A 19,109-nucleotide genomic window follows, 5' to 3' on the forward strand; every position below is an offset into this window, starting at 1 on the left:
GTGCGGCCCCGCGGCGTGGGCCCCGGAAGGCTTTCCGCGGCACCGGCTTTCGCAGCGTTGCTGTTGCGCGGAGCCTCCGCGGCTGCAGGGAAAAAAACCGTCGTTTTCCGTGCAGACCGAGCCTCGGTCACAGTGCACAGCTGTGCTTTGGCACGGGGCTGGTGGGGGGCGTGCGGGAGGGTGATGGCCCTCACTGAAAAAAAGCCTCTGCGTCTGTGGGGTGTCATGTGCTGTGCAGGTGAGCTCTGCGCAGGCTTTCGCTCAGCTGTTTTTGCCACTCGCTACCTTTATAACGCCGTAGCTATTGCTGCATCAGCCAGCGAGAGGTGGGAGATTTGTGCTGATCTAATAGATGGTGTTGCAGATGATTGCTCTGAGGTTAGTGAGAACTGTGTGTCAGACCGAAGGTATTTCATTCAGTTACGTGGCACATAAATTATGTAAATTATTCATGTAAACATACAACCAGTCTAGTTTGCAATTTACGGTTTTGTACCTTTTAAAGAAGTTGCAGTTATTTTTTGCTTCTGTTTTGTTTTGATTCCCAGAATGGATTGCTTTGCATTATAGTCTGGAAATTTTTGGTTGAAAACAAAGGGAAATAGGAAATTGTGAAATCATAGCATTATTTGCGTTCGAAAGGACCTTAAAGATACCTAGTTACGTGTCCGTCCCCGTCCGTCCGTCCGTCCCCCCAGTGGATAGGGATTTTTGAAGCATACTTTGAATCACCATTTGAAATTTAATAAAATTATATTAATGTTAAATATTAATTTATATTTAACATTGTCTTGCTAATGTCAAGCTATGAGTCATTGTAACTATAGAAATAATTTTAAACAGAATTAGAAATATAAGCTGATCATTTTACAGCACTCAGTAATGTAGGATCAGTGTATGAAATCTTGATTGATATTTTCTAGAATGGTAACTGCATAGCAAAAAGCCCCGTGCACTTCAGGCGGGTTAAATAAACATGAAGGCTTTAAAGAATCTTCTCTAGGTTGAGAGTTACTAAACCCCAAGATCAGCAGTGAGGCATCCCGTATTTTGTAGCAGCAGTTAATGATAAAAGGTTGTCTAGTGATAGGTATTATGAATAATTATTTTCATAATCAAATTAATGCAGCTTTTCCTAATTGATTTATGCAAAGCCATTTCACACTTACTGGTTTTGCTTAGAAATGTGGAAAATAATAGCTGAAGAAATACTTTAAAATCGTTGTAGCTCTACTAAGAACTTGTTCATTGACAAGGTAGTAATTCCAACTAATTTAAGAGTTGTAGCTTTAGGACTAGTAGGACACTATGTTATATAGTCATGTAGTCAGTACTAATTTTATTTGTTCTGAAACAGTGTGCTATTCAGAAGTATTTGTATTTTCATAGGCCATTGCTATGCCTTTCTTATTCTTGGCCTTGCTTCAGAATCTGTGGTACCAAGATATATTCCTCTCGCTATGTCTTATTTTAGTTTTCCTGATTAAAAGATACCTTGTGTTCTGCTGAAGAAAATCGACAATGCCCCTTTGGAATAGCTTTGCAAGAACATAAATTTACAAAACCATACATAGATTATATTACACAGGGAAAAACAAATTTCGATGTTGACTTTGAAAGGAGTGGTTATGCTGTATTTGTTTTTTAATAAAAGCTTTCTGTCAGGAAAAAGTCTATTTACAATGAAAGCAGTCCTTGGTGAATGGTTCCATGAGCCAAAAAGTCCTGCTATGTCTTCACTGTGAAGGGTAGAGAGAAACAGACTGGTGTTGTTAGTGCTCCCATGATTGAGATTGGCTTCAGTAGGAAACCAATATGATTCTGGTATCTTCAGAAACACTAAGCAGATAAATTTGCCCTCTCTGTTATTTTCTCCATTGAACAACAGCTTCGTTTTTGATGTCCAAGAAAAAAAAAAAAGAAAATTAATAGAAGACTCCATTCCCAGAAGCCTGATGGAGGGATTGTTACTTTTAAGGCAACATGATGAGGTTTTTAATCGACTTTGAAATGTCACTGTGTAGAGCCCTCAATCCTGTATGGAAATCTAGTTGGAAATCAGTGCTAGGTTTGTACATGTAAATAGTGAATTACAGATTGTCTCTGCTAGCCAGGCTACTATTTAAGCATCTTCTGAACTTTATCATATAGTTACATAATTTTTCATCACACGAGTTTTATAAGATGTTGATCGTGTGTGGTAAGTCCCAGTACTAATGTATTTGAAAGAATTTTTTGGCATTTTGTTCCTGTGTTAAAAGCCATAAGGAAACATTCTTGATGAACTTGTCTAAAGGCACATCACAGAGCAAATTGACCAGGATGCAGTTTTTGTAACTGAAGGTTGTACCATCCACGTTCTCAGTTATGTGAAAGAGGTGTGAGAATTTCTGTTGGATATTTGTTACCTGTTGAAAGGGGATGATGAAATGGAGCAGTAACCTGGGAATTAGTTATGGGTAAAAGAGCAGTGTCACAAAATACTGAATGTGAGAAGGACTTGGGCTTGAGGTGAAGAAGGAACCATTTTGAATGTGATTAACTTGAATCACTGCAGAGTATTGAGCAGAAAATACAGAAGACAGAGATAAAATTACAGTTCCTGCTGTTGAAGTCAAGCATTACCAACAATGGTTAGTTGGTAATTTTATATAGTTAAAATGAAGTTAGTATTTTAACTAAAGAAGAGTGAGTAGAAAAGGAAGAGTGAGTAGAAAAAAGTTACAGAATTTAGTAAGTACTTATGTAGGTGGGAAAAACAAGAAGTTTGAGCCAAAGTGAATCAAAACTGTATGACAGAGATGTGAGTGGTGGAGACATATTAGCAAGACCTTGAAGAAACAAGGTAGATGTGTATTAAAAAAAAAAAAAGATATTGAGAAGGCAAGAGCAGATCATCTTACATTTCAGAGGTTTATATATAAATGTGTTTTACATGAAAGGTTGAAAGCCAGAGATTCTTACTTATCTGTTAATAAACTGGTTTTGCGGGTATTTGTGGGGGGGGGGGGGGGGGATGGGGGAGAGTGTTCATTTCAGTTTGGTTTTGGTTTGGCTCTTCTGAGAGATGACTTTCAGAAATTTTTAGATCTCTATTTTTTCCATGAATCCTATACTTGCTTATATGAAATACTCTTTTGTTGCAGGTTTGCTAAGGGTAGAAAGAGACTCTTGAAAATGTTGTCCAGACTCTTTCGAATGCATGGGCTTTTTGTGGCCTCCCATCCGTGGGAAGTCATTGTGGGGACCGTGACTCTCACCATCTGTATGATGTCCATGAAGATGTTCACTGGGAATGATAAGATCTGTGGCTGGAATTATGAGTGCCCGAAACTTGAAGAAGTAAAGATTTAAATTCATGTTATAATACTTACTGTCAATCAGTAGATCCAGGGTTTTCAGTAGAACAACATCAGATAGTGATATATTAGGAGGAATGTAGCTATGCAGAAATTTCTTTATTGCCTTCTTTTCCTGTTATGGATATTAAAGCTGTATGCAAGCAGTGATGTGTTACAGGTGGTTTTCATTAAATCTGGTTTTCAGTTGCACAGTATCTAGTGAACAAGGAGTTTATATTGTTTGCAATATTTTAATTTTTTAAGACTGACAAGCAATGATACCAGCAGTGAAACTTCCTTTTTAGTGCAGGTTCACAATGGACTTTTTTTATTACTGAAACTTAAGAAGTTACTACTTTATGAGCTAACAAAATTGCTTTGTATTTCAAACAGGATGTTCTGAGCAGTGACATCATCATCCTGACAATCACACGCTGTATAGCAATCCTTTATATATATTTCCAGTTCCAGAACCTAAGGCAGCTTGGATCAAAATATATTTTGGGTACTGTATGTGAATTTTGTATTTGCTGTATGCATTTTAATTGGGTTTGAGTGTAAACTGGTAACAGATATTCAAGTTCAAATACTTACACAGGGGGTTATTTCAGTTACTTGCTTGATAGCAGAATTTTTGGCATGTATCAAAGTGCAATTTTTTAAAGGATTTTGTGTAGGTATATGAACAATGGGAATGTAATTCTTGAAATAGTTATTGTGTGAAACACTTAAAAATACAGAGCTGTTTATAAGCCAGTTTTCAGTTTTGCTGATAATGAATGAGAAGGATTGTGTTTTTTTTTTTCTTAGAGTCTTACTTTGAATACATTACAGATTTTAGATTTAAATATCTGCATAAAAATAGCACCCACTTCAGTTTGTATCTTACCTGCTATTACTGCAGTCTGAGAGATGAGAATTGTCATTTGGTTGCTTCAGGACTAATCTAAAGGTATAGATTTTGTATTTTCCTCATATATAAAACAAAATCTTTAAATTCTCTTCTCTCTTTTTTTTCTTTTTTTTTAAGGTATTGCTGGCCTCTTCACAATATTCTCAAGTTTTGTTTTTAGTACAGTGGTAATTCACTTCTTGGATAAAGAGCTGACAGGTCTGAAGTAAGTAATGAATTGTCTTTCCTGATTTCTTGCTTGAATTTTTGTTCCTCTACAATAGACCTTGAATTTTAACGTATGCCTCTCTTTTTTCAGTGAAGCTTTACCCTTCTTCCTGCTTCTGATTGATCTGTCAAGAGCAAGCGCATTAGCCAAATTTGCGCTCAGTTCCAACTCACAGGTTAGGGGGGGGTTGTTGTTTTTTTTTTTCCGGCAGTTTGGCTGTGTTTTTCTGGATTTGGGTTTTTTTATTTTGCAATGGAGCTCTTGAATTTAATGTTCAAATAGGTACATAATCCTATTGCAGGGGAGGGGGTGGGACTAGATGCAAACCATTCTATGATTCCACCAATGAAATAGCTGCAACAGACCACCTAGAGTTTGCCATGCTTGACTTCTGGAGGAAATACCTCTGCCCCTATTGGAAAGGCTTAATGTCTTTTACGTCTTCTTTCTGTCATCTAAGTCTAGAGAGTTAAATAATGGAATAATAAAAATTAGGGTATACAGCCATAGGCAGCAGTGGTTGCAAGAACTTTTGAAATGCCATGACACAAGTGGCTTTTATTTTATGTCTTAAGGTGTAGAAGTCCTGTAATTAAAGTCTGTGCCCATTAGTGTTTTAGGAGCTTAGAACAGTGGTGAACCAATGGTGGAGAAATTAATAAAAATTAAATCATTTTATGTAAATAAAGACTGTCAAACTTATGGGAACTAAAGCAATTAAAGAATATATGGTCTCGTAGTAGTTCATTTGCAATATATGCTTTGTAAGGACTTAATCACCATGCTACTACTCAATTTACTAATCAGGTACTAATCATGTTATGTGTACTCCCTTAATTTGATTTCTGTCTTTATATTAATGTACAGAAATTTTTCTTTTTAGGATGAAGTTAGAGAAAATATTTCACGTGGAATGGCAATTTTAGGCCCTACGTTTACACTGGATGCACTTGTGGAGTGTCTTGTGATTGGTGTTGGTACTATGTCAGGTGAGCGATACAATCTTTCAGTCTAAATCTTGAAAGGCCTTGGGATATTGAGAGTTTCAAGTGATAGTTGTTACCCACCAGGGTGGAGCGACTTAATCTATTTTTTTGCCTTCCTGGTTAGCCTATATTACTAGTTTCGTGCACTTACGGATAATATGCTGAAGAGAAGTTTGAAATACAGATAACCATAGGAATGGACTTCTTAAAAGACTTGCTAACATTTTCTCTTGGGCATTCTTAAAAATGAGTTACACTTCCAGCACATGTATACCTATTTCGTATTTTTGCAGAAATGGAGCATTTCTAAAAATTACACCAAGCAAAACTAAATAACCAGTCTTTTAAGTGGTTGGGTGTTGTTTTTTTTCCCTTCCAGTCTTCTGATCTTCCATGAGTTCTGTGTGCAGTAGCAGTTGAATTTCCTTAAAAAGAGAACAGTTAAATGTAATAAATGAAGGATTTGCAAGTGTAAATAACTGATTTCTTTGTAAAATCAATCAAAGTGCCATAGTTATGGCTAAAGAAGGTTTTTGTTTGCAATTTTGGTTTTTGTCTCTTGCTTGGGGATTTTTCTTGAAGGTAAGGTTGATGTTTAAGCTGTCTCGCATACCTTAAAGGCATCTTTCAATGCACTTGCTTTTCAAACTGGTTTGGACCTGTTGCCCTGTTTACATCTAGGAAAAAAAAACCCTTGCTTTGGTGTAGCGTATAGTTGTTTCTTTTTTAATTATTTATACTGTTAGCTCTTTCATCTTCACTAAGGAAGTTCTATAATGTGTGTGTGACATGGCTAACTGACTTTTCTGAATACCACACTTTTGAAGAGTAGGTGAGGTATAAAGTGTTTCTTACTACCTTCAGAAGGGATTTCAGTACATAATGACAGCTAACTGTTCTTTGCTTAGGTACGTGAGGAGTTTCAAGCTTTCAATGTGAAGCTTTAAAATCTTGAACTGTAATTATTTGTATGTACTTAGACTTCAAAAGTTTTCTGTAAATACTATACCGTAAATACATACTGTGCTTAGAATAAGCTAATGCACAATGGCTAGGGCTTATTGTGCTCGTTTTTCATTAGTCTAAATAGCTCACCCTGTAATTTGCAGTGTCAGTTTCATGGTTTCTTTCGTACTTCTGCAACACTTCTTGGAGTATACAGAAAGCTTGTTGCATATACAAATGTAAGAAATGTCTTTTTTTTTTTTTTATGTAGGTGTACGACAACTTGAAATTATGTGCTGCTTTGGCTGTATGTCTGTCCTTGCCAACTACTTTGTCTTCATGACCTTCTTTCCAGCTTGTGTGTCCTTGGTATTAGAGGTAGGACCAGTGTCAAGACAAGATCGAGCTTAACATTTAGACCTTGTGCTTCCTGTAGGCTTTACATTTCTCCATGGAATCACACACCAGCATGTTTAACTTTTCAAAGCAAACAGAGGGAATGCCCAAAGAGAGTTATGGTGACCCAGCTGATAACGGTAACTTGTTAGTGCCACTGTAAATGAGGCACACTCAGTGGTGAGTTTTGACATAAAGCAAGTAAATTAATTATAGCGTAAAGTATTGGTTGTGCAGGGTTTTTCACAGTTTGCAGCCTAACATAGGCTAAACAGTAGACTGTAGGTTAACTCCTTGTTTATAATTTGTTAGTGATCAAATAAAAACAGTGTCAAAGCTTGCTTGCTCGTTCTTCTAGTATGTACTAAATATGACCTATTTTAAATTTTGTTATTTTTGCAGCTTTCGAGAGAGAGTCGTGAAGGGCGTCCTATATGGCAGCTTAGCCATTTTGCTCGTGTTCTGGAAGAAGAAGAAAATAAACCAAATCCTGTAACACAGAGAGTCAAAATGATTATGGTTTGTGGCTCTTTTTCACCTGTGGTTATACAGTCAGTAAGGTGTCTTAGTGCAATGAATCAAGCTTTTGCTTTCTGTAGATTTGTATTCTGCATCCCATTAGTCTAGTTTACCATGGTAATTTAATAGCACCCCCTGTATGTACACCTAAAGTCTTCCTGCATATGCCATCTCTGTGTACACATTCCATGTGTACTAATTCCCTCCTTATTACACTGAGGGTGGCAGAGCACTGAAACAGGCTGCCTGTAGGAGTTGTGGAGTTTCCCACTCTGGAGACATTCCTGGATACATTCCTGTGTAACCTGCTGTAGGTGCCCCTGCCTTGGCAGAGGGCTTGGACTAGATGATCTCCAGAGGTTCCTACAACCCTAAAGATTCTGTGATTCTTACCCCTGCAGTACCCTCAGCTTCCCTTGCTTATTGAGCAACTGAAAGGATATGGAGGGACAGGTTCAAAGCTGAGTGTTACTATGATAGGTCAAAATGGGTGTTAGATGAGAGGTGTGGGAAATCAGCCTTTAGCTTTAGACTTTTGAGGAATGCAAAACACACAAAAAACCCTCCCACAAAACGAACTGAACAAAAACAGAGAATGTTTAATCTTAGTGTGTCAGATACCTAGTTAGTCTTGAAAAATTAATACTTGTTTTATGTTTTTACTACAGTCGCTGGGTTTGGTTCTTGTTCATGCCCACAGTCGTTGGATAGCAGAACCAGCTGCTCAAAACAGTACTGTAGAAAATTCAGTGGAATTGGATGAGAATGCACCAAAGAGAATTGAACCTAATGTTTCATTATGGCAGTTCTACCTTTCTCGGTAGGTGACTTCGCAGAAGAGATGTGTTTCCTTCATTAAGCTGTGTTCTCCAGCTGCTAAGCTTTGTAAACTTGCTTTACAAGTACTTTACACTTGTAAACTAAGATCCAGGATTTCTTGGAACCATAGGTGACATTTTATAAGAAATATTTCAATATTATGTTGTTTGTCCAATCTTCTGGAAGTAATCAAGGAATGATCAGGAGCCAGTTGTCCTGTATGCATCAAAATGCTACTTTTTCCCACTAGCCCTGACACCTTTCAGAGCACACTGGAAGATAAATTTTGTGACTGCACTAGGGTGATTATTTATGTGGAGCTTTTCCACACAAGTGGAAAAAGCACAGAAGCTGTGTCACATTGCTTTTCCTTCAGCTCAGCTGAAGTTAGTGGCAGTGGTGGTTCTATCTTACTTCTGGAAGTTCAGAATTGTCTGGCCTCATAGCAGTTCAGCTTGGATCATAAGTAGTCATTCTTGGTAGAGGATGATGATTGAAACTCTGTCACTGGGAGAAAGGCTGTTAATGAATATCTTACAGTCCTTTCTGTTATTGGGATTGCTTTTTAGCTAAGAGTAACTGTTTAAAGACATCTTAAAATTCTGAGGTTGTTAATGATGCACAGAATGATTTGTGTACCCTAACCTAGCATATTTGAATGTCCTGGTAGAAGATGCCTTTTTACTGGGATTTCTGTAACAGTATAAATTATGATGAAACTCTTGCCCTTTCTAAACCAAAGGGATGTCAGAATGCTGTTTATAAACTACAAATTGTATGTATCATGTATTTGCTTTTTGTTTGTCTTTGTACTTTTTGTCTGTTTCAGAATGGCCAGTATGAATATTGAACAAGTAATCACTCTTGGATTAGCCCTGCTCCTTGCTGTCAAATACATCTTCTTTGAGCAAGCAGAGACTGAATCCACACTTTCACTGAAGAATCCCATAACATCTCCAGTGATGGTCCAGAAAAAGGTCCCGGAGAATTGTTGCAGGAAGCAACAATCCAGACTTCTGAAAAACAATCAGAAATCTAACACATTAGAAGAAGCTTTAGTTCCCAAAGACGGAAATGGTAATTTTTAGCATTTTAAAGTCTGAACCTATTCCTGAGTATTTGTAACAAATACTGAAATCTGTGTTTATGTGTTGCATTTGGAAGCAAAACTTAAGAATTTTGTGAACCAAAGTTAATTTTGTCTTTTTGCAGCTGAAGTCATAAAACCTGTATTAGCAGAGTCATCAACTAAGGCTACATTTGTAGTTGGCAGTTGCAGTCCTGTGGAAACATCTCCATGTCCTCATGGAAAAGAGGAAGAAATTCAGTTACCAAAAGAGCCTCGTTCTATTGAGGAATGTGTTAGTATACTTGGAAATGCAGAGGTATGGAAAAATAAAGGTTGTGGGTTTTTAATAACTCGGGTGAGGTATTACAACAGTACAAAATGCTTTCGTAAGCCAATTCTCCAGTCAGTCAGGGCAGGGTAGTTCAGAGAGCAGCTTCATCATTCATGACATACCAAGTCATTGAAGCTTCATCATTTACATGTGCAAGTGGGTGACAGAGTAAAAAGTTCTTGATAATATCCTGGCCTACTGTAAAACCTGATATTGGCAGTTGGTTCTTTTAGATGTACTCTGATAATGTCAAAGTAAACTTGTTACTAGTTTTCATTTGGAAATACCTAAAAGGATTTTCACCAAGAGAAACTGTTCTTTCTTTCCCCCTTCATGTTTCCAGAAAGGAGCAAAATTCCTTACTGATGCTGAGGTCATCAGTCTAGTGAATGCTAAGCATATTCCTGCATACAAACTGGAAACCCTGATGGAAACTCAAGAGCGAGGTGTGTCCATTCGCAGACAGATGTTATCTAAGAAACTCCCTGAACCTTCATCTTTGCAGTATCTTCCATATAGGAATTATAATTATTCTTTGGTAAGTAAAAAGCAGAAAAGCAAAATTCACTCTAAAACCGTTTTCCGAATAGATGAGATAGATGCTTGGCTGCATCAAAAGGAGCATGACCAGCAGGTTAAAGGAGGTGATCCTGCCCCTCTACTCTGCTCTTGCGAGACCTCACTTGAAGTATTGTGTGCAGTTCTGGTGTCCTCAACATAAAAAGGACATGGAACTGTTGGAACAAGTCCAGAGGAGGGCCACGAGGATGATCAGGGAACTGGAGCACCTCCTGTATGAAGACAGGCTGAGAAAGTTGGGGCTGTTCAGCCTGGAGAAGAGAAGGGTGCGTGGAGACCTCATCGCAGCCTTCCAGTATCTGAAGGGGGCCTATAAGGATGCTGGGCAGGGACTCTTCATTAGGGACTGTAGTGATAGGACAAGGGTTAATGGGTTAAAACTTAAACAGGGGAAGTTTAGTTTGGATTTAAGGAAGAAGTTCTTTACTGTGAGGGTGGTGAGGCACTGGAATGGGTTGCTCAGGAAAGTTGTGTATGCTCCATTGCTGGGGATGTTCAAGGCCAGGTTGGACAGAACCTTGGATGACATGGTCTAGTGTGAGGTGTCTCTGCCCATGGCAGGGGGGTTGGAACTTGATGATCTTAAGGTCTTTTCGAACCCTAACTATTCTGTGATTCTGTGTACATAAATTAAAAAATGAGCTTGGTGAAAACTGATACAGAAGATAAAAAAGGCATATGTAAGACACTACCTTTTACTGTTCTACACTTTTTTTAAGCCAGGGGAGGTGGTAGGGGAGGTGGTGGGTGAGGTTTCCTCACTCAGAAGCTTACTCAAAATATATCTGACTGAAGTGTGCAGCTGCCTTATCTCAGAAATGCAGAATTCCACTAGTACTGAGCCTGAGTTTAGCTAACGGTAAAACTGCCTGGGGCTCAAGTTAAAATGGAAGTTTATTTAAAATTCATTTAACAGTATGAGAGTCTTTTTAATTGTGTTTAAGACTTAATAAATTTCAATACATCCGTGAAATACTAGACTTGAACAGTATTAGCTGTTGATAGCTGTACTATTCGTTTTTTGAGGTAGGGAATTGGTTGCTTCATGGATAGGGTTGTGGGTTTTTGCTAAGATACCACAGGCATTGCATGTAATGTGCTGTGCCATATGACTGTAGTGAAACCTTAGTGATACCTTTTGTATTCTTTTTGTAAGGTAATGGGAGCTTGCTGTGAAAATGTGATTGGATATATGCCTATTCCTGTAGGCGTAGCAGGACCACTGTTTCTGGATAACAAAGAGTTTCAGGTGCCAATGGCAACAACAGAAGGTTGTCTTGTAGCAAGCACTAACAGAGGATGCAGAGCAATATGTGTAAGTATAGCTTGACTAGCTTGAAAACTTCATGTATTATAAAACATATTTGGGGTGATAATAAGGCATGTTTCTGGCTTCCTAAAAACTGAAATTCACTGTCAGTAATCTCTGTTTCCCTTCTGCTTTGATTTTTAGCTTGGTGGCGGAGCACGTAGCCGCATTCTGGCAGATGGGATGACTCGAGGACCTGTTGTAAGGCTACCCAGTGCTTGCCAGGCTGCAGAAGTGAAAGTCTGGCTTGAAAGCCCTGAAGGCTTTAAAATAATGAAGGAAGCTTTTGACAGCACAAGTAGGCAAGTACAATAGCTATTCCAGACTTTTTTCCTGACACAGGACTTCTGTGGCTCCTAACTGTTTTTTGGGTGTTTTTTTTTTTTTTGTGTTTTGGTTTGTTGTTTTTTTTTTTTGGCATACTGCAATGCAGGAAATTAGATCTTTATTTTGGCTATCCCATGTAATGTGAGTCTGTGAGAATAAAAGTCAATCTGGGTATGGACCAAGGTTTTTCCAATGATAAGTGGTAAACAACTGTATCTTGGCAACAGTCATTTGCATCACAAAATAAATTATTTATTTTATTTAAGCACTTAAAAGCTTTTTTGAATTTCTAGTAGTACTATGCAAAAAGTAATTCAAAGCCTTTCAGATGGTATTATTAATGTTAAGAATTAATTTGTGAGGTTCCAGAGAATACAGGATAAACTAATGCTAGAACTGAAATGCAAAAAAATGTAAATCAGTATTAAGAACAAGTCTGTTTGAAGCCCTACATTTTTTTCTGAGATTTATGATTACATGCTCATAGAGAGATTTCCTTATCAGATTTCCTTCCTATGAATGTTACAAGTGTCAGCCAAGTTCATATGCGTATTTTGGCCAGAATCAAGTCATGCTGTTAATAAATGCAATATTTCCCAGTTTTTGTTTCACCTGTGGAGCTTGTACTGTAGTTGAAGATAGCATGCATTTTGCCTTGCTGTAAAACTGACAGAAGAATTTCTTAAGACCTCATTTTTAGTTTATACCTGGTAGTCAGATGTTTTAAGGAATGGAAATGAATTAACTTTACATCAGCACTTGAGGATATTCTATTTCATGAAGTCCAGGGATAGAAAACATAAAAAGGAAGCAAACACTTTTGCAGTGAATATTTTTACAATATTTATTTGAGAGGATTGTGAGCATGGTAGCTGAAGGCTTTTTCCTGTGCCTCTATGAGGGAGGAGGAACACAGTGTTGTTAGCAGTGCTGTCTGCAATGATTTACTGTCATTTTGCCGCTTAAAACTAATTTAATCTTTTCCCTTGAGGACTGTAAGTAATACTTAAATTTTCTTCCAGGTTTGCCCGCCTACAAAAACTTCTCATCAGTTTGGCTGGTCGTAACCTTTATATCCGTTTTCAGTCTGGAACAGGGGATGCAATGGGAATGAATATGATTTCAAAAGTAAGGACCAGTCCCCTGAAGTCTCTTTAGTAAATGTGCCTTTCAAGAATAAATAAGCTGTAGCCTACCAATCTGTGACTACTTGGCGTGTGAAGACAGAAAGATAAGACAGCACTGTTTGCAGTGCTACAAAATAGTAGAAGTGTTCAACCTTATCAAGTATAAACAAGAATAGGATGAGAATGATGAAAAAGTAACTTCATATTTTATGTTTTTTTATTATTATTTAGAGAAAGTATTCTTCATAAATGAAGCTGGTTGCTCTGTTGCTTTGGGGCAAAGATTGTATCCCACAATAATTAATCTGTTGCTGCTAAGTGATGTGTTTATCACTTCCTTGTAAATAAAGTTTTAGGTATCTGGTGAATGGCAGTGGAGAGATGTCCTCTAGGGTATTTTTTATTTGTTTTTATGCAAATGTGGAAGAACTTGAGACATGACCCATAGATTGTTGGAATGCTTTGTGCTGCTTGAGATTGATACTCCTTGCCTATTCTATATTAAATTTAAGTCTGTCAGAACTTCAATTATGTAATAAATGAATCTGATCATACACAGGTACCAAATATAGCAGACCTTCTTTCTGATTTTCTAGTTTAGAGAAGCTCTTTCCACTACATGCAAAATGCATTTGTTTCATGCCCATAGTCTTTGTCTTAGTTCATGTTATATCTTCAGCATGGTAAACACATTACCATGCACCTAGAATGCATCCAGAGAGTCCATATGCACAGAGAAAAACAGTTATTCCCTATATAATTCCAAAAGTAGTTAGAAAAAAGATAGTGATAATTGGATTTTTCTTCTCTGGGTCCAGGTTCCTTCCTGAAACTATGTTCATTTCTCCAACTGTAACTGATGTTTTGATTAGACTTAATCTGATCTTGCTGCCCCGCTGTCCTTGAGTAGCTAATTTCACAACTGTAATGATATTGTTGCCTTTTATCCTTTTCTCTTCTAACAGGGTACTGAAAAGGCACTGGTAAGGTTGAATGAAGAGTTTCCTGATCTCCACGTCATAGCTATTAGTGGTAACTATTGTACGGACAAAAAACCTGCTGCTATAAACTGGATAGAAGGAAGAGGGAAGTCTGTTGTCTGTGAAGCAGTCATTCCAGCCAAGGTTGTTAGAGAAGTAAGTGTTCGCTTTCTTTTACTTCTTTAATAAAAATGTGTACATTTTACAAAACTGATACCTGCCCTGGATCATAAATATTAACTTTAAGTTGTTTTCCAGGTGAGAATGATTCCTACATGTATTTTCAGGTACTGCTGTAAATAAGCCTTTTTCCCTGAGACAATAAGTGTTTTTCTTTCATTGTCCCTTCTGACATAGGGTGCATATATATAACATGCATATACATAATGATAAAGTTGAATGCATTAGGATTTTAACTTCTTACTTTTGAAAAAAATTGCCAGTTTGTCAGATCTTTATACAGAGGGCTTTGCCTGTTATTAAACCCCATGTTTTCGATCATTTCACTGTTGTCTCCCACACAAACCTGGCATTCTCATTAAGGTTTATATGTCTCTACTGCAATGAAAACAGATAATCAGGTGCTTCACATAATTCCAAAGCTGCCTTAGTGTCTTGTATGACGAAGGGTAATCTCTATAAGCAGTGCCATTTCTAGCCTCTGGAAAACTTGTCCTGCATCATAAGCACAATCTTAGATTCACTTCCACTTGAGCTCAGGTTACTGGCTGTGTGCATCAGACCAAATCCATTGCCTGTTACCTGGTCAAGAGGGACAATAGCCAGGGAAGAATTTACTGCACTGTAGTCAGAATAGTATTCCATCAACTTGTTCAAGATTTTCTGAATTTGTGGTTTCAGATTTGATGGATTTAGTTTATTGTTTGTTTTCCCCAGTAATTTGTCCAGTTCCTTTTTGAAAACTATGTAAACTGTTCCACACTGCAGCTACATCTGGTGTAAGAACTACCTCCTTGTTGCTGTTGAAGAATGAGTAAAAAAACTGTTCCAGTGTGTCTCTGAACATACTTATCTCTAGACTTTTTTCAGTTCTGTAATTTGTAAATGCTGAGTACAGAGGTGGACACAGTATTCCTAGAGTGTATGAGCTTTTAAAGGCCTGTGCAAGTCCAAACCTTTTGAACTGCCCTTTCCATTGTTACTTGGACAATGCAGTCTGCATTTGAAAGAACTCCTTGTGAGCAAAACTAAAAGCAGGTATCTAGGACAAGGACTGAGTTGAATTCCATATGGAAGTAAACAAGGGGCAAGGGCTTACTAATTGTAAATAATGCATTCTACTCCTGCCTAAGGAATGGTGTAGTAAAAATGTACCACTTTGTCTAGGTATTGAAGACAACTACAGATGATATAGTTGAAGTCAATATCAACAAGAATTTGGTGGGTTCTGCGATGGCTGGTAGCATAGGTGGCTACAATGCACATGCAGCAAACATTGTGACAGCTATCTACATTGCCTGTGGTCAGGTAGGTTTATTTTACTCCGATTAACTTAGGTTTTCTTTCGTAGTAAATCTTATCCAAATGCTTAGTTAACTGAGTGTTTTGGTTTTGTTTTGCTTCTCCTTCCTGATCTGAAGGATGCTGCGCAGAATGTGGGCAGCTCTAATTGCATCACTCTGATGGAGAGAACTGGTTCCACCAACGACGACCTGTACATCAGCTGCACAATGCCTTCTATTGAAATAGGAACTGTTGGCGGAGGCACGAACTTGCTCCCACAGCAAGCCTGTTTGCAGGTATAAATCGGAAAGTTTAAAGCAACTTAGCTATTTCAGTCAAATCTCACTTTCATGTTGCATACATTGTGTCTTGAGTAATGTTGTGGGAGAACATAATTATTAATTATCTTGAAACTTGGAGGATTTGACATTAAAATTTTAGAATTATCTAATGAACTGTTTTCATGTATTGAGTTTCTAAAGCTTGAGATATTTAATATTAAAGTTATTTAAAGCTAGCTGATGAGATAATTTGCAAAGACTTCAGTACTAAATTTAGCTTAAGTTGATCTTAGATTTCATAGCATAATATTGCATATTTTTCTCCCCAGATGTTAGGTGTTCAAGGTGCAAGCCAAGATAACCCTGGTGAAAATGCCCGTCAGCTTGCTAAAATTGTTTGTGCCACAGTGATGGCAGGGGAGTTATCACTGATGGCAGCTCTTGCAGCTGGGCACCTTGTCAGGAGCCACATGATCCACAACAGGTAAGAAACAGAGAAATTCTTGGTTTTGCTGGTTTTCCCTTCTTCCACATACACAAGATTCAGTAATAATTAAGTGAATAATAGAAACATGTAATAGCAGTGGAGCATTTTAACTATCTAATGTGATTATCTTACTGTTTTTATTAGGTCAAAAATAAATCTACAAGATCTTCAAGGAACCTGCACTAAGAAGGCAGCTTGAATACTAAAACAGCTTTGAAATGAAGAGTTGCTCTAGCAACTGACCAGATGTATGGGGATAAAAAACCAACCAAAATCTGTGAAGTTTAAAATGCAAATCACCTTTAACATGATAATGTCTGTGTAAGATGAAGTGAGAGATCACCGGACTTGGGTGACACTACTTACGCCTTTGACTTTCTTCAGTGGTTAGAGATGACTTCATAAAGGAAGTCCTGTCAGATGTCTTGAGCGTGGCTTTGGAATTCTTGATCTTACACATCATTTTCTAAAGGGGCAGTCTTTTGTTTTTACTGGCTGAGATTATTTTGATTTGTAGGTGCCTGGTGGCTACCAAAAAGTAATATAATGTACTTTGTACATTAAAATACATAGTTCGGTCTACACTTGGCTTGGATGTGCACGTTGTTGCCATCCTTATGTTCTGGTTAGAAAAGCATGGTTTTTAAAGTGATGGCAAGCCCGATCACTTCCCATAAAATCCCAGTTTTGTTCACATGTAAAAGGTTTTAGGCTGCGAGATTTTTATTGAATTGTAGTTTTTATAGAAACCCCCATATACATAGTACTGAATTTGCTGCTGCTTCAGCTAAGCAGCATTCAATGTTTCAAATCCACAGTTTAGGTTATTACTCTATGGAAAACTTGTGACCTATAAAGTTCTGAACTGTTAAATATAATTGGTACTGAAGTAGGGAAAAACAGTGTATCCAACTGTTTTGTTATTTTGTGCAGACAGAAGAAAGAGATTTTGAAACTGGTAACTCCAGAAACCGTTAAGTGTCAGGCAGGTGTTGAAGCAAATGCAGTTTCTCAAACTCCTTTTGATAGGTGTGGATTCAAATAACAGGAGTCATGAACAGATGTTTACATTTCTTTTAAAGGAAGCCTCTCAAGGTATAGTGTGTGTGTGTGTGTATGCTCCTAATTATTATTTTTAAGTGTTTGACACTTATTCCCCAGGAACAGGTGTGTATCCACTGTTTCAGCTGAGATGAAATGAAGCCAGAAAATCACACTGTCCTCTTAAGACATTAGGGGATTTTGTATTTTAATTCCTTTTAAACTTCCTTTTTGAGCGGGGAGTATTTATTTTAAGAAGAAATCTTACCCTTTTCTCAATGGAGAGTACTAATTAAGGGAATTCAATGAAATTTTATGTTAATGCATCAAGCAGTTTTTGTATTAAAGTACTGTACTTGGACCAGTGAAGCAGTCTCAGGTGTTCTTAATGTAATACAGAAACCACAAGTTTATTCTGGTTTGATTCAGTTTTGGGAATATTGCTAAATGTATCACCCTGCCTAGTTAATCGCAAGAAGGAAATTGTTAATATGCTTGATGATGGGGTGTTTTTTATTTGGTTTGGGGTTTTTTGTTTGCTTTTTTTGGGACAGGTTGGTGGATTGGACTGGGTTTCTTGCTGGAATGCAGTGGCATTCCTGCAGGGGTGACTAGCAGATGTGCGCTTCTAATGTGCAAATTTGGTATAAATCATTATCAGTTTTGTAGTACATCGGCAGATTCATACCATTGTAATGAGCTCATACAGCGAATGTGCAAGCATGGAGACGTACTACATGCTAGATGTGTTACGATAGCGTGTAAATATCAAATATCACAAATGCTTATCTTCCTGCAGTATTGTTGCTAATAGCTACCATTTTAAGAAAAGTTGGAACTACTTTGTTTCTATGTTCATTCAGTGACCTTATTTAAAATAACACGGTCCTGGCAATAAATGGTGGTTCAGTGTTCAGTTTGGTGGATTTAACTGACATTCTGTCTTGCAGAATTAACATTTTGTATTATTACTAAATTGTGTACATTTTGGTACAGAACTACTTTTTCAGTTCCAGTAAAACAATGGAAAACATGTTGGCTTAACTGTGATATTTTAAGTTTACTTCATTACTTAGTGACATATCCAGATAGACAACATGAAATGCAAGTGTTCAGCTCCTAAGCTTGATGTTGGTGGCTGCGAGTCTGTGTATCATCAGATATACACTGCAACCTACATACTGTCTCCTTGATGCTACATGTTTTATGCCAGAAGCAGAGCTTACCATTTCAGATGTGTTGGAAAGTTTAGGGAACTGAAGTATTCTTCTTTCCCTGTGTGAATGACAGTGACATATTTGGGCATTGCTGCAAAGTTTGAGTGACAAGAATGCTTTGGTACAGGAACAGTTTTGTGCAGTTTGTTTTGCACCATTGGCAGAACCAAACTAGCTCTCTGGATTGAAGTTCCTAGAGCTGCCGCACCTTAAATGCGGCATTATTACAATTCATTGTTTTCCAAGTATTTTAAAACCCTAGGAAAAGGTAGTAAAAATAGTGTCTGACTCTGGTTACTAGCTTGCTTCTTTTTGCCTGGATCACCTCCTTTCCACATGGGTCCTGAATATACTTTACCACTGCTACACAGCAGTCCTGCTCCTGCTGTGTGTCTGACATGAACATTTCAGCGCTGTGGGGGTCAGAAGTGCTGCAGCTGTCTCTTAACTACACAGCTGTTCCTCACTTTGATTTCTCCCGGCAGCACCAGGCCCAGTCAGTGACCTGTGCCTTCCCGGCAGGACAGCAGCCACATTGTGCCGGAGGTACCCGCGATACCGGGACCCGGCAGCAGAGGCTGCCTTGGTGCTGGGATAAGAGTGCTAGCCAGGGTGCTGCTGAGCAGACACATCAGTCCCCAGATGGTAGCGTGGGTGAGGGTCTGCTTGCTTTCTCAGGTGAGCGTTCAAGTGTATGCACAGCACTGCTGGGACAGTTTCATCCTTGGCATGGATGTGCCCAGGGTACAGTGAACACAGCTCTGAGAAAA

The 19,109-nt window shown here is 38.0% G+C and overlaps 1 protein-coding gene across 1 annotated transcript; it reads left to right on the forward strand.

Moving 5' to 3' along the window:
• The first annotated feature begins 216 nt into the window (after positions 1-216).
• On the forward strand, positions 217-16,778 carry HMGCR (3-hydroxy-3-methylglutaryl-CoA reductase). Its single transcript, XM_057406141.1, has 20 exons — positions 217-238; positions 3,147-3,342; positions 3,735-3,846; positions 4,372-4,459; positions 4,553-4,637; positions 5,346-5,451; positions 6,665-6,771; positions 7,192-7,308; positions 7,977-8,128; positions 8,957-9,204; positions 9,340-9,512; positions 9,871-10,065; positions 11,263-11,421; positions 11,560-11,717; positions 12,765-12,870; positions 13,835-14,005; positions 15,197-15,337; positions 15,451-15,609; positions 15,924-16,078; positions 16,226-16,778. Exons 2-20 carry the CDS (start codon positions 3,178-3,180, stop codon positions 16,278-16,280), a joined length of 2,652 nt encoding a protein of 883 aa, XP_057262124.1. The 5' UTR covers positions 217-238; positions 3,147-3,177; the 3' UTR covers positions 16,281-16,778.
• The last annotated feature ends 2,331 nt before the right edge of the window (positions 16,779-19,109 follow it).

This window comes from Pezoporus wallicus, unplaced genomic scaffold (assembly GCF_028554395.1).
Source record: "Pezoporus wallicus isolate ANWC-B61680 ecotype Strahan unplaced genomic scaffold, APGP_CSIRO_Pwel_v1 contig_7506, whole genome shotgun sequence".
Lineage (NCBI taxonomy): Eukaryota > Metazoa > Chordata > Aves > Psittaciformes > Psittacidae > Pezoporus > Pezoporus wallicus.